The sequence below is a fragment of the Solea senegalensis genome, linkage group LG13 (genome assembly GCF_019176455.1).
Source record: "Solea senegalensis isolate Sse05_10M linkage group LG13, IFAPA_SoseM_1, whole genome shotgun sequence".
NCBI lineage: Eukaryota > Metazoa > Chordata > Actinopteri > Pleuronectiformes > Soleidae > Solea > Solea senegalensis.
In genome coordinates this window covers 12842231-12855444 of record NC_058033.1, presented here as the reverse complement: position 1 = coordinate 12855444, position 13214 = coordinate 12842231, and the positions used below count along the sequence as shown (strand labels likewise).

The 13214-nt window shown below is 38.1% G+C and overlaps 1 protein-coding gene across 2 annotated transcripts; it reads left to right on the top strand.

Annotated features, from left to right (window-relative positions):
* The first annotated feature begins 1032 nt into the window (after positions 1-1032).
* Positions 1033-9912, top strand: tmprss2 (transmembrane serine protease 2). Of its 2 annotated transcripts, none has more exons than XM_044043034.1 (15): positions 1033-1152; positions 1482-1607; positions 1946-2002; positions 2129-2330; positions 3798-3890; positions 4001-4117; positions 4210-4339; positions 4999-5109; positions 5244-5284; positions 5439-5607; positions 5703-5869; positions 5975-6070; positions 7090-7232; positions 7331-7483; positions 8093-9912. In XM_044043034.1, exons 3-15 carry the CDS (start codon positions 1988-1990, stop codon positions 8099-8101), a joined length of 1446 nt encoding a protein of 481 aa, XP_043898969.1. In that variant the 5' UTR covers positions 1033-1152; positions 1482-1607; positions 1946-1987; the 3' UTR covers positions 8102-9912. The 2 variants fall into 2 exon arrangements, with proteins under 2 accessions (XP_043898969.1, XP_043898968.1); XM_044043033.1 differs by having other exon boundaries at positions 1932-2002.
* Positions 9913-13214: the final 3302 nt, after the last annotated feature.

Genomic DNA, 13214 nt, shown 5'->3' with positions numbered 1-13214 from the left:
TGCCCCTGAGCAAGGCACCTGCTCCCCAAGTGCAAGTAAGTGTTGCCCACTGCTCCTGCACAATCCTAATTTAAATATTTACATCTGTGATTTTCCTACTGTAACCATGCTAAAATGTCTGTGACCTAGAGAAGTAAGAAAAACTAGAACATTTCACATTTATAATCGTAGGATAAGAACTTAACCCTCCTGCTTCCTTCGTCAAACTGACCCACACAAGGCAGCAGGAGGTTAAGCTGAAATCAAACCAATTAATCGATTATCAAAATAGTTAGAAACCAGAACACATCATTGATCACTATCTTTGCCAAAGAGGTGGTATTTTAATCTACATTTCTGAACCAATTTGCACAAAATGTGGTAAAATGATGATTTTTTTTTTTTTTATTATTTGGCAACTTCTCAGTAGTAATCTATCTCTGGTCAAAGGATATCGTTAGCTTTAGTGGAGATAACGGCCAGCCTTGTCAACTACAGTATATGGTTACTGATGGTTACAGGACATTCCTGTTCCATGATCATGTTAATACTGATATCAATAAACATGCTGCATGAGTGCTTATCATTTTACTGTACATGTAAAGTTTGCTATTGTTTCATATACTGTAATCATGCACGACAGCCTTGTAAAGATTATTATTCTTTTTGTAATGTCAAGTTTGTATTGTATTGTCCAATCACCCCATGAGTCAGTTCGTGGTGGTGCTTTACACAGGTCAATGTGTAAATCCAGTAATCTATACAATACTCAGTAATTCAGGAATTAAATGTTATTTAACATTGATATAGCTGTACAATGTTGTTGTTTTTTTTAAACTATCATAGAGTCATTGTGACTCAGTGGAACATTATGACTTTTCCATACTTTTATTGGGATATTATGTCCCTTTTTTCCTGCCAGTTAACGCTGTGAAAGGCTTTAGTTAAGTATTAACGAGGTCTGAAAGTCTTTTAGCCATCACTATTTGCTCGTCAGCTTGGCCATTTGTTTGGATGTTACTGATTAAACAGCTCTGGCGAGCTTCTCTTTGAAACCGAGCGTGGACAATAGCATGCAGTAGAACCAAACTTATCCTGATTTATGATCTTCCTGGAACATTTTTTCATCCTGATAGTGCTCCATATGAATAACAGCTCCACGTCACACGACACGTAAGGACTGCTTTCCGCCTGTGTTTCTCAATCACAGCATGGCTTTTAATAGGTTACTAGAGAATATTTGATCTGCTTGGTACATATTCTGGAAATGTCTAGTCATTTTGAGGAAACGGTTCAGGTCGTTACGGCAGAGATTAGAGCATATTTAAAATTTCTCAACATTTTTCACCATCAAAAATGACTGCTGTGTGAGTTTTTTTTTTTAAATCTTACTCCCTTTATCTTGAGGGCAGTCACTAATGAGTATTAGTGCTGTTGACCTTGGTGTTTGCTTGAGTCAAGTGTGATAAAGTGATGTGTAACAGGTTGGCTTGTGCACACAGTAAAAGAAGGTGTGGTTGTGACTGTTGATTACACTGAGAATCGGAGTGGACACGGACCACAGAGTGAATCGGGGAGTAGAGGAACACATCGAGTTGAGAGCTGAAGGAATTTGTGGCAATTTCAAGGTAAGCAGAGACGAAGTGAAATATGTCTATAAATGTGTTCATAAAACAGCCTCTCAGGTAATGTGAGTTTAGATATATTTGAAGTATTTGTAAGTATTGTAAATATTTGTAACATGTTCAGTTTGCTTTAGTTCGACAGCTTGCTGAGTCAGAGTTCATTATACTTCACTATACTGTATTTGATAACATTTGATAGTGTGGTAAGCTCTTTGTTACTTTGCTAAGAAGTCTGTTATATAAAGCTTAACATTTGATGTATTTTGTATCACATTTTATAAAATAAATTTCATATTATGAGCAGTACTTTCCTCATATTTGACACAGAAGCGTTTTTCCAGGAGTGACAGTTTTCCAGCTCACACAGCACGACCAGTTTCAATATGAGTAATAATCAGGTAAACTCAGTGTGACCCTCTTATTTCATACACACACTTCATGTATTTTGTCAACCTTTTATATAATTTATGAATGTAGTATTTCTGATTTGTACCTCATTACCTCACTCTGTTCATTATCTGTAGGGGATTGAGTCCGCCTATGACAACAAAGGATTCCAGCACGACAATGGACGACCTCCTCCGTACAACCAAGAGGGGCAGCAGCAGATCTACCCTCCCCTGTTTCAAGAGACGCCCAACTACGTTGCTGTGACCTCAGCACCCGTCAACACCCAATTCACTACAGCACCTTCACCACTTCCACCTACCATAGGACAAAAGCAAGGTATAGTAATATTTGATTTATCTTCAGTGATAGCAGCTGGAAGAAAAGAGTGAGTAAACATTAACTTCTGCACTCAGTCACAAGATAATTATATACACACTCATAAAAGTTGAGATGAATACAGCACACAGTGTCACTTGCTTGGAAATGAGAAGGAATATTTTGGCACGATCCACTTTATGATTTATGATGTATTGGGATCTCCATTAGCTGGGGCCATAGCCACAGTTATTCTTCCAGTTATTCTACATACATATATATATATATATATATATATATATGTGTATATATATATATGTGTATATATACATATATGTGTATATATACATATATGTGTATATATATATATATATGTATATATATGTATACATGACATATATATATACATATATATACATGACGTATATCAATGATGGTCAGACAAAACAAACATAAATAAAAATAAACCAAAACCCTTAATGATTATATATCTTCATAGGAGTGGCAGCATCCGTTAGATTTTAGATTAATGCAGAGAGCCGCTCGTCATTAACAACCAAAATGTTAAATTCATAAGCACTGAAAAGGTCAAGTCATATAAAAGCTTAATAGTTTATCGAGGCTAAAATAGCATTTGTACTATCCACAAATGCTATTTTATTATGATATCCACTTTATTATAAGAGAAGACAATAAACCTTGTTTCTGATATGTCCAAAATTATTAACTCTAACTGTGTTCAATTGTTACAACCAGCAATTTTTGACACTGTTATATAATAGTGGTATGAATATAAGTGATACTGTAATGTCATGTCATTTGGAGCTTAAATGGCCAGTTTGTAGAATTTAATAGTATTTAATGGTAAATACTATATCTACTATATCAATATATACTACATATATATACTATTTCTCAACTCAAATTGAGGTTGGGAAGCATAGTTTTTCAAAAATACTAACCCTATTCTAGTAATACAAAGCTAAATGCAAATTGTGAAGTATTCAAAAGACATTTTCTGATATAAAATGTACTTAAGTTTTAGAAGAAAATGTATTAAAAAAAGTGAGAAGTTAGCATTGAGCCATGGTCGTTCAGTGGTAGGGCAGGTTGTCTTTCAACTGGAAGGTTGTGGGTTCAATTCCTGGCTCTGCTCACCTGTGTGTCCTTGAGCAAGACACTTAACCCCATGTGGAAGCGTGTGAAAGGCAGAACTGTAGTGTAAAGCAGCTCATCAAGACTAGAAAAGCTCTACATTAATACAGACCATTATGTCTTCTTCTTCTCCTTCTAATTTTATTTGGTAGTAACAAGTAACAAACATAGTTAGGGGAAATGTAGTGGAGTAGAAGTAAAACTTGCTAGAAATATAAATAAAGTAAAGTGCAGATATGTGAATTTTGTACTTAAGTGCAGTAATTATTTGTACTTTATTACATTACAACACTGATCATATCTATGAATACAATTTGTTTCTGACCTAAACAGGAAAAAAGAAATGTCCATGGAGCTACATCGTGTGTGCAGTTCTGTGTGTGCTTCTTGTCCTGGCAGTGATCGGCACCTTGCTGTGGTACTTCTGTAAGTTCAAGCTCAACACTTTCTTCTGTGAAATGAACATCGCTTCAAATTCCTGTGTGCTCCTGCCCAAATGTGAAAATGATGTGTGTCCTCTGTGTGCTTGTTTGCAGTAGTCCACCAGTGTTTACTGGGGAAGTCGTGTAGACCTGGAGGGAAGTGTTTGAGCCTGTCACAGTGGTGCGACGGAACCAGAGACTGTCCACAAGGAGAGGATGAAACTCACTGCTGTACGATCTTCCACTCATTCTGTCCCTACAACATTAGCAACTACTGTTTTTTTGACTTTTTAAATCACTGAACACTCTGGTCTGCTCCACAGTGCGTCTGAAAGGCGCCGATTCCATACTGGAAAGTTACACAACAGACAGCGATATGTGGCTGCCCGTGTGTGCTGATTCCTGGAACAACGACTTTGGAAGGACTGTGTGCGAGCAGATAGGCTACATGAGGTGCTGATCCTCTTCTTTGTCACCACTGTCCCACTTCTGTCTGTCCTGTCCAACTGATGCACACAAATTTTAAGCCAGAGCTTACAATTCCACGTTGATATCACAAGTATTAAGTGTATATTATGTTTTCCTTTCAATGAATCATCATCATGAACAACTTCTGAAATAACACTATTATATGATACTAAAATGATTACTTGAAGGAAAACAGCAATGTAAGGAAGGCACATATTGTTCCTAAAGTTGTACCTTCATTTGTTACTGGATTACAAGACAGAATAACATCCAAACTCTATTTGAAACTGTGGCGCAGAATTTTCAAATATGAATAAATGTCTGTTACATTCAAATTATAGTCAAATGAGTTCAGATAATGGGCCACACCAGTTGGTGTAGTGGTTAGCACTCTTGCCTTTGCCAGAGTCTCCGGTTTCCTCCCACAGTCCAAAAACACGCAGATGTGGGGATAAATTAACCGTATGTGAGGGTGTTATTTAAACACGGGTCATCATGCTAAAAAGGCTGATTGGCACCTTTTTATTTACCGGTAGAAGAGTTGTTTGTCTCTTGCCCTGTGATGCACTGCAGCTGTAAATGTCCATCTCGCTGGAGTATAATATAGTGTCTCTCTCTTGTCTGTCCCTGTCTCTGTCCCTCAGCCAGGATTATGTGGCCTACAGTAAAATCAGTACTTCATCTCCCAATGGTTACATGAAGCTACAGTATGGAAGTAACCCTGACTTTCCATTTCAACCACAGCTCTTTTACAGGTATCACTTTTTTTTTTAAGTGGATTTCCTCACCAAGTTGACTCAAGGCACTTCCTCAGTGTGTGCAATGAGTAACTCCGACATACATGTCAAATATTTGCTGTCTTAAAAATCCAAGTTTTTGTCTTTTTCAGCGCAAGCTGCTATTCCGCAGCTGTCGCACTTACTTGTGTAGGTAAGCAACTTGGACACAATGCGGATATATGTGGAATATGTAGAATGGACGGTCTGATTTAGCCAGCAAGATATCTGGACTTTACATTTTTAACTTGACCTGTAAGTTGTTTTTTTTCCTCATGAAAAAACTAAAGTATTTCCTCCGTCTTTAGAATGTGGTAAGAGCTCAGCAGCCCCTAATTCTCGTATCGTAGGTGGTACAGAGGCAAAGAGTGGAGCCTGGCCTTGGCAGGTCAGTCTTCAGATAAATGGTCAGCACCTTTGTGGAGGCTCCATCATCAGCCCTTACTGGATCCTATCTGCTGCCCACTGCTTCCAACGGTGAGTTTCATTTCTCTGCACCATTATGCCATCCTTTATGTATTTTCAGTTGATATTTACGAAGAAAAGCTTGTGCATTCTTTTACCCATGACAGTTACAACAATGCTTATCAGTGGAGGGTCTACGCTGGCGGTGTGAGCCTTCGCTCTATGACCTCTGGAAAATCTGTTCAAAAAATCATAAATCATGAAAACTATGACCCAGATACTCACGACAATGACATCGCTCTACTAAGGCTCACTTCACCTCTGACTTTATCTAGTAAGTGCATGCCAACAAAATTTCTTTTTAATTACATGGAATGATGATGAGACCTGTGAGATAATGTCTATATTGATAATGGCAATAGTTAAAACTGTTTTCCAGGCACGGTGAAACCAGTGTGTCTCCCCAACGCTGGAGTTAACCTCGCAGCTGAACGTCAAGCCTGGATCACAGGATGGGGATCCTTACGCGTATCTGGTGAGCTCAGAGCTAAACGAATATGTCCATTTTTCATTGTGTGAATACAGGCGGTGGCTGTTTTCCCCCTGGAGCCATGATGGGGCTTTGAAACTGTAAATTCACACTTTACACCCGCTGTTGGTAATGCTGTGTCCACTTTTTTTTTTTTTACCCCTTTTTCCTCCACACGAGGGTCACGGGACAGCTGGTGCCAATCCCAGCTGCTGACACAGGGCAAAAGGCTGTTCATCCTAATGCCAACGACCAGTCACACTGTCAATTAGGGGCAATCTAGAATTTCCAATTAACCTCTGATTGTTTTTGGACTCTGGGAGTAAATTGAAGTACCCGGAAAAAACTCACATACATGTGGAGAATATGCAAACTCCATACAGAAGGGCCCTCGGTCAGATCAGCTTGTGAACCCCAGCATTTTTTCTGAAGGCAATGCTGCGAGCTACTACTCCTACATGGGGTTTCCTCTCCATACTTTTTTTTTTGAGTCTATTTTTCTCCAAATGGAGGAAAGAAAATTACACAATTGACATAATCTGCTATGAAAGACCTGAAACTAGTGATTGAGACCATTAATCCTCAGGAAAATGTTTACTGGTGTTGTAAATAAAGTGAGAAGTCGACTGATTTTCCCATAGACTTCCCTTCAAACTGAGTTCCCTTTGCAACCAGCCGAGTTGCGTGCTAGTGGTTTTTCAGTATATATATATATTCTTACTTCACCTGCTTTTTAATCTTAAAGGTACAGTGTGTACATTTTTTCATAAATTTTACCATTTATTGCTGAAGGTGCATGTTACAGCTATGAAAATACACCCATGGAGCCTTCAGTTATCATCAAAACTCAGAAGATGTTAAGTTTGTGCATTGTGGGCTGTTGTAAAAACATGGTGGTTCAAAATGGTACCTTCAATACAGCTGATACAATTAAACTCAAAATGTACACAGTGGACCTTTTAAAGCAAGAAAATGGCATGACTCTTTGAACACTTTGGCTGAGCTAACTGTGGGTTGTTCCTCAGGACCTACCCCTGACAGACTCAATCAGGCACAGGTGACTATTTACAGCGAAGAGACTTGTAACAGACAAAGTGTGTTGAACGGAAAAGTCACTGAGACCATGTTCTGTGCTGGGAAACTGGCGGGAGGAGTCGACACGTGTCAGGTAGTCATGCACGCACGCACAGATACACACACAGGCACCCTGCACCCACTGTCTTAAAGTAACCTGAGATATTTTGCGTTTCTTTTGCAATGCTGCAGGGTGACAGTGGAGGGCCTCTAGTGGTCAAGGAGGGAAATCTGTGGTGGCTGGCAGGGGACACCAGCTGGGGCTATGGATGTGCTCTGAGGAACAAGCCAGGCGTCTATGGCAATGTTACCTACTTCCTTAACTGGGTATATGGACAAATGCAGGTATGGTATGTTAATGCAGTAGAGATGTTTCCCTCCGATAAAAGGAGCTTTAGTGAATGATGGATCTAGATTTAGAAAACAGTTATTCTTTTACAGATGATGGGGAGTTTTAGAGTTTTAGAGATCAATCCTGTGGCTTTTCTGTTGTCATATGCTTCAATAGCGTGAATAGTGATTCCTAATGGGTAAAAAGAAGATAGAAAGAAGTACAGTATTAGGACTCTGACGTTAGTGACTCTTAGGGCTGGGTGATATGGCCAAAAACGTTATCACAATTTAATTTAAAAAAAAAAAGAGAAAGGCTAAAATCTTTACAAATGTCAGATAATTACAAGGCAAAGTTGATTATGGTTCTTAAACTACTTAATGGACAGAAAAGAGGTCAAAACGAATTATGGTCCAGCCCTGAGATACTCATTTTTATGAGTATATTATATATAAGTAGTAATTAAAACTAGACACTGGTCGTTTTCTGAGTTTTTCAGTTTTGTAAATAGGTGCTATAGTTTAGTAGTGATGTGAGGTTAAAGATTCCAGTTGGCAAATTTGTTAGGAGATAAATGATATTCTCACACCAGGCATCTAATTCTTGTATTGTTGTTGTTACAGAATGACTGATCGAGACATCAAACACACCTGAAGGCATACCTCTTTCATTAAGCGGCACTACTTAAACACTCAGCACTTTGAATCTGTGACTACGCTGGAACTTTGGGAAGATTCAGGAAGATTGTAAAGCAAAACTGATTATAGCAATTTTCAATATCAATTATTGATACAAGTGATGGTTATACTTGAACAAAAATCTATCTATTTTGTTATAATTATTTTTTGTTTGTTTTGATTTTTTTGCACAAAGAGCTGAGTTTGGGTTTGACATTGTGACATTAAATGTTCTGTAGATGTAGACATTTGTCTGCAGTCTCAGGTGGCTCATACCTGCAGTTCATTTGACTGTTACTACACATACTGGAAAAACTCCACCTGCAGTCCTGCATCTACCTGCTGCCTCTAGAAACGCACTCAGTGAGCACTTAGCAGGCACAGGGGCATACGGTATGGCTGGACATGCTATTGCAACAGTATGCAGCGATGACCATTTCAACAGACTTCCCTCTCATTTTATGATTGGATAGAACCTCATGCCACTAGCTTGCAATTTTGTTTATTTATTTTAAATCATTTTTATTTCCGAGCTACAGTGCACAGGAAGTTACAACTGAATTATCAATTAAACTTTAATAACTAAGTGTTTCAACACATGTCATAGTCTATATGTATGTTGCAGTTTAAAAATTGGTATCCTTTCATTCAGAATCACTAAAACTGTACATCAGAGGTTAAAGCTGATTTCATTGTGGACAGTCATACAACTCTTATTTAGTTTTTTCTTTACATTTGAATCAACTTCTGTGATTTTGAATGAACAACGCAGGGTGATGACATCACCAGTCCTTCAGTGTTTATGTGACTGCAGCTCTCCAGGCAAATGAAGTCAAACATTTGAGTGCAGAAGACGAATCAAAAATAAACAACAGTCGGGCGTCATTTGCTTAGAGTCAAACAACATCAAACTGTGAGATGAGTCCTGGTTGATCCAATCCTGGCTCAGGGTCAGGACAACAGGGCAGTTTCTTCATTCATTTCTTAATTTTGAGATCAGTTGTTTTTTTGTTTTGTTTTTTAAATCTGTTGTTTTGTTTTTCACTGTTTAACAGTTATTTCATTTTGTCATAGTAGAATTTCCACCAAAGTTATTTAAGAAGTTAGCCATAGTTTTATTTTGCATCACTTAAGCAATTGAGTTTCTTACGTATTTTATCTGTCATAACATATTTTTAGTATTTGAATATGTGTTATTCTGTACTGAAGTACTTTTGTGCTTTATGAGCTCTTGCATCAGGACGGCCACAAGGAGAGTCCTTTTTGGTATCACTTTTCACATACTTCATTCCTTTTCTAATCACCTTATGTGCAATAATTATAATAATTAAAATGAAAAATGGAGATCTGGAAGACTTTTTGAGAAGGGAAGGGGCGTCACCATCATAGAGAATGAGATCAGAGAATGTCTTTCTTTAGTAAGGCCTTATATTAAATGTATAATAGATGTAATCAGACACTGTACAGCAGAGATCACTGAGGCATTCTGTGACCTCCTGCCGGAACTGAAATCATGGTGTCTATCTGTGAACTTTAGCTCATGATAGACTCCTGTTCTACTTGACTTTGTGTTTTTGTTTTGTTTTTAGGAACAATATGCCCTGTTGTTGTTTTTTCCAAGCTATAATATTAAATATTTCATAATGATATGTAGTTGTAATAACAGTTTGGACTATACAGTAAATGGCCATCAAAGGACCTGGGGAAGAACTGTTTTGTGCTTGTCCCTTTTAAATAAAAATAAAAATCCGTTTGACCTTGTACAATCGAGGACTATTTTTTTAATAACATTTGATAGCTACATATTTGCCTTTGTCTGTCACTTAAAAAAACAAAACCTTTTATTGATATAGTATATGAACATAGTGGTCCCCCAAAAATAATATTAGTAAAACTAATAATAAAAAATATTAGTGGCAAGTATGAAAATAGAATTATGCACTGAGAGAAAAATAAAAAGTCTGCAAACGGTGAACAGACAACTCATCTGTATGTAAAAGACAAATGTAAAAAAAAATAATTTGAAATAAAAAAAAATGTATTGACTTTCTGATTATTCTCTTTGGCATGCTTTAATAAAGCATAAACATAATACACATCGTGGTTTACTGTATGACTTTGATTTTGATGTCTCAGTAGTAATACCATAAAATGTCCGACAGGTGTCAGTATCGACTTGTGCACTGCATCGCTCCACGTCCAGTGAAACTGCAGCAAAGGTTGTATAAGTCAAAAGAAGTGTCCTCAGGATGAACAGGTCAGATGCTAACAGTTTTGTGATGCTAATGTTTGAAGCCCGTGTTTGTTTGTTTTTTCTACAGTTGTGTTATTGTTAAAGTGTACGTTTTCCTATGAAACGGAGGACAAACTGTGAATGTTAGCGAGCTAGCAAACCAGCCAGGAAACAGCCTGCATTTGTCAGTTAATTGCATTGTTATGATATGTAACATTTTTGTTTTCAGTGTTTCACTGAGAGAATGATTAAAGGTGAGAGAAATATTAACTTCAACTGAGTATTGGCCCGAAATTTAATATGTTACTTTCTCATTTTGTTTGATAATGACTCTGCAAACTCTGCAAACTAGCTCTTTTCACAACAGCCATTTTGAGAGGTCACATTTTAGAAAATCGTTGGTGTAAATTATGAAATTAATGTTGGCCGAGTCCCATTTAGCTTCCTGAACAGTAGCATCATTGATGTGATAAGTAACACCTGTGTTTTATAGAACATCACAAACTGGTTGCTGTGCAGTGGAGCCATTGACTTGGCACAGGTGATAATAATAAAATTAATGTTATCAGAAACACCTGTGCTTTCCCCCCTGCTAAACCATGTCAAAATGTCTGCTCTGAAAAAGGTCTAGTAGGTCTGTGCTTGGGTTAAAGCAGGGAGGAATGTATCACCGTCAACACACAACTTCCTCACAGTAAAATTCATGTTTAACTGATAAATAATTGAAAATCAAGTCAACTCTAAATTGTCCACAGTGAGTATAATGTCTGGTAGCTGTATAATTTTAAACATTCATTAAAGGTCACACCTCAGGCTCCGTCAGTTCAAGTGAAGCCTAACCATAGCTTTATTCCCAACCTCTTGGTCCTAACAAAAATGTGACTATGAAATGCCTTTTGAGCTGTAAGACTATAATTGGATGTTTTCATTTTGCAGAAGAATTGAACATAGCTCAAAATGAAGACAGCCGTGTCATTCTGTTCACTGAGGTGCATACAGTGCTCTCTCTACAAGAGATGAACCCACATCAGCAACACTTAAAGAAGAAAAGCAGTGAGAGGATTAAGCAGCAAATGGTGTGAGCAAGGTACAGTGCCATTGCTTTTATTTGGAATTGTAGTAGATAATGTATGTCCTGATGCAAACCGAGTACATCTAAAATATGTAACTCATATCTGTAAACTTAAAAAATATGAAGCCAGAACCAGTCAGGAGGGGTTGATTTTAAAGCCATTTGTTTCCAATATATTTATTGAGTTTTATCACTTCATACAGCAAAAAAACAGTAAATTGTATACTTAGGAAATAAAAACCTCTAACAACAACAAAAAAAGAAAGATAGCAAGTTAGCAATAAAAATTTAAAGGATATTAACATTGAGCATACACAGCTATGTGGCTACAGGCCAAACTATCTGACACGTCTAAATAATGTTATCTGATTATTACAGTGCAGTATTCAAAAACCAAACATAAGCCTTATCACAAACAAAGATCGTCTAAAATGTATCCAGTCTCATAACACTATTTTTACAACGCATAACCAAAGTATTGGAGAAACACACATCTGACGACAGCATCGGTCCTTTCTTTTTGTGTGTGAGGTCATAAACCAGATATAAACCACATACTGTACTCTTTGGCGGGGTGATAGTAATTCTGCACTGTGTAGAATAAATGTGTTGTATATGTTACACCGATAAGCTGCCAACATCAGTATTAACCTCGCCACCCCCCACCCTCAAAGGGTCAGGGACAACAATGAGCCATGTTTAGCAGGCAAATGAAACATTGCAGCTTGCCCGTTTGCAAGACAATCTCAGAGAGGCTAAACAAGACTGGGTCATCTGATAAAGGTAATGGCTCTGGATGTCCTGGAACAGAACAGCAACATCACCTCTATCAGGTTGATAGGCAGAGGATGTGTGTACTGCCCTACGACAATCCCCGACACCAGATGCAGAAAATTGTACTGTCACCTGAAGAGCAGGATGTCAGGACAGTGATTCAACTTGAAACAGGTGAAAGTAATTGGGGTGGAACAGGTAGTCGTAAGTCAGTAAAACATAAGAGCTGCTGTTGCCTGAATCAGAAGAGAATGCAATGAATGAATAATGGTAACATAAACATGACCTGACTGAGAGCTGTACACAGTGGTGGGCATCACTGTTCTCCCTTCCTGCCAGTAGCCGAGGTAGTCACAGAGCTGATTCAGCATCTGTGTAAAAGGTAGAGCAAGGCATGATGGGACAGGACACCAGATTTGCTGTGTCACACATCATGCTTTTGATTTCAGAACGCCTGGCAAGTCATTTAAAAGTAATATTTAAAAGTAAAATGTGTCACTCCAGCTGTGTGCATTTGGTTGGGAGGAGGAGGTCAGATGCTGTATTTTACAATCCCCCCACCTGGACAAGTCCTCTCCTCTCCAATTTCCCTGCATCTTCTTGGCTATGCATGGAGGTTGGCTCACTAATTGGCAGATGCTCAATTCCAGAGCCTGCATCTGCTACCTGTTTGTGCCAATTAACAGACCTGTGATATGGCACTGACACCTCTTCAATGGGTTAACAGATGCCACAATTAGCCACTCATTTGAATAGCAGCCTGCTTAGCGTGAGGACCCTTGGTGCGTCATCCCCCACTGTGGGGATCACCTTTCATCTATTTGCTTTTTTTTTCTTGTTGCCTCTCAAATGAGACATAGGAAGATCAGGGAAACCCAGGGGTTTGAGTCAAAGTGTTTTTTCACTGGATCTCCTGACTCTGAAGCTGAAGAGTTGTGTGGAAAATGCATACAGCCTGTATGATATGATGTTCTTGCACATACTCCATC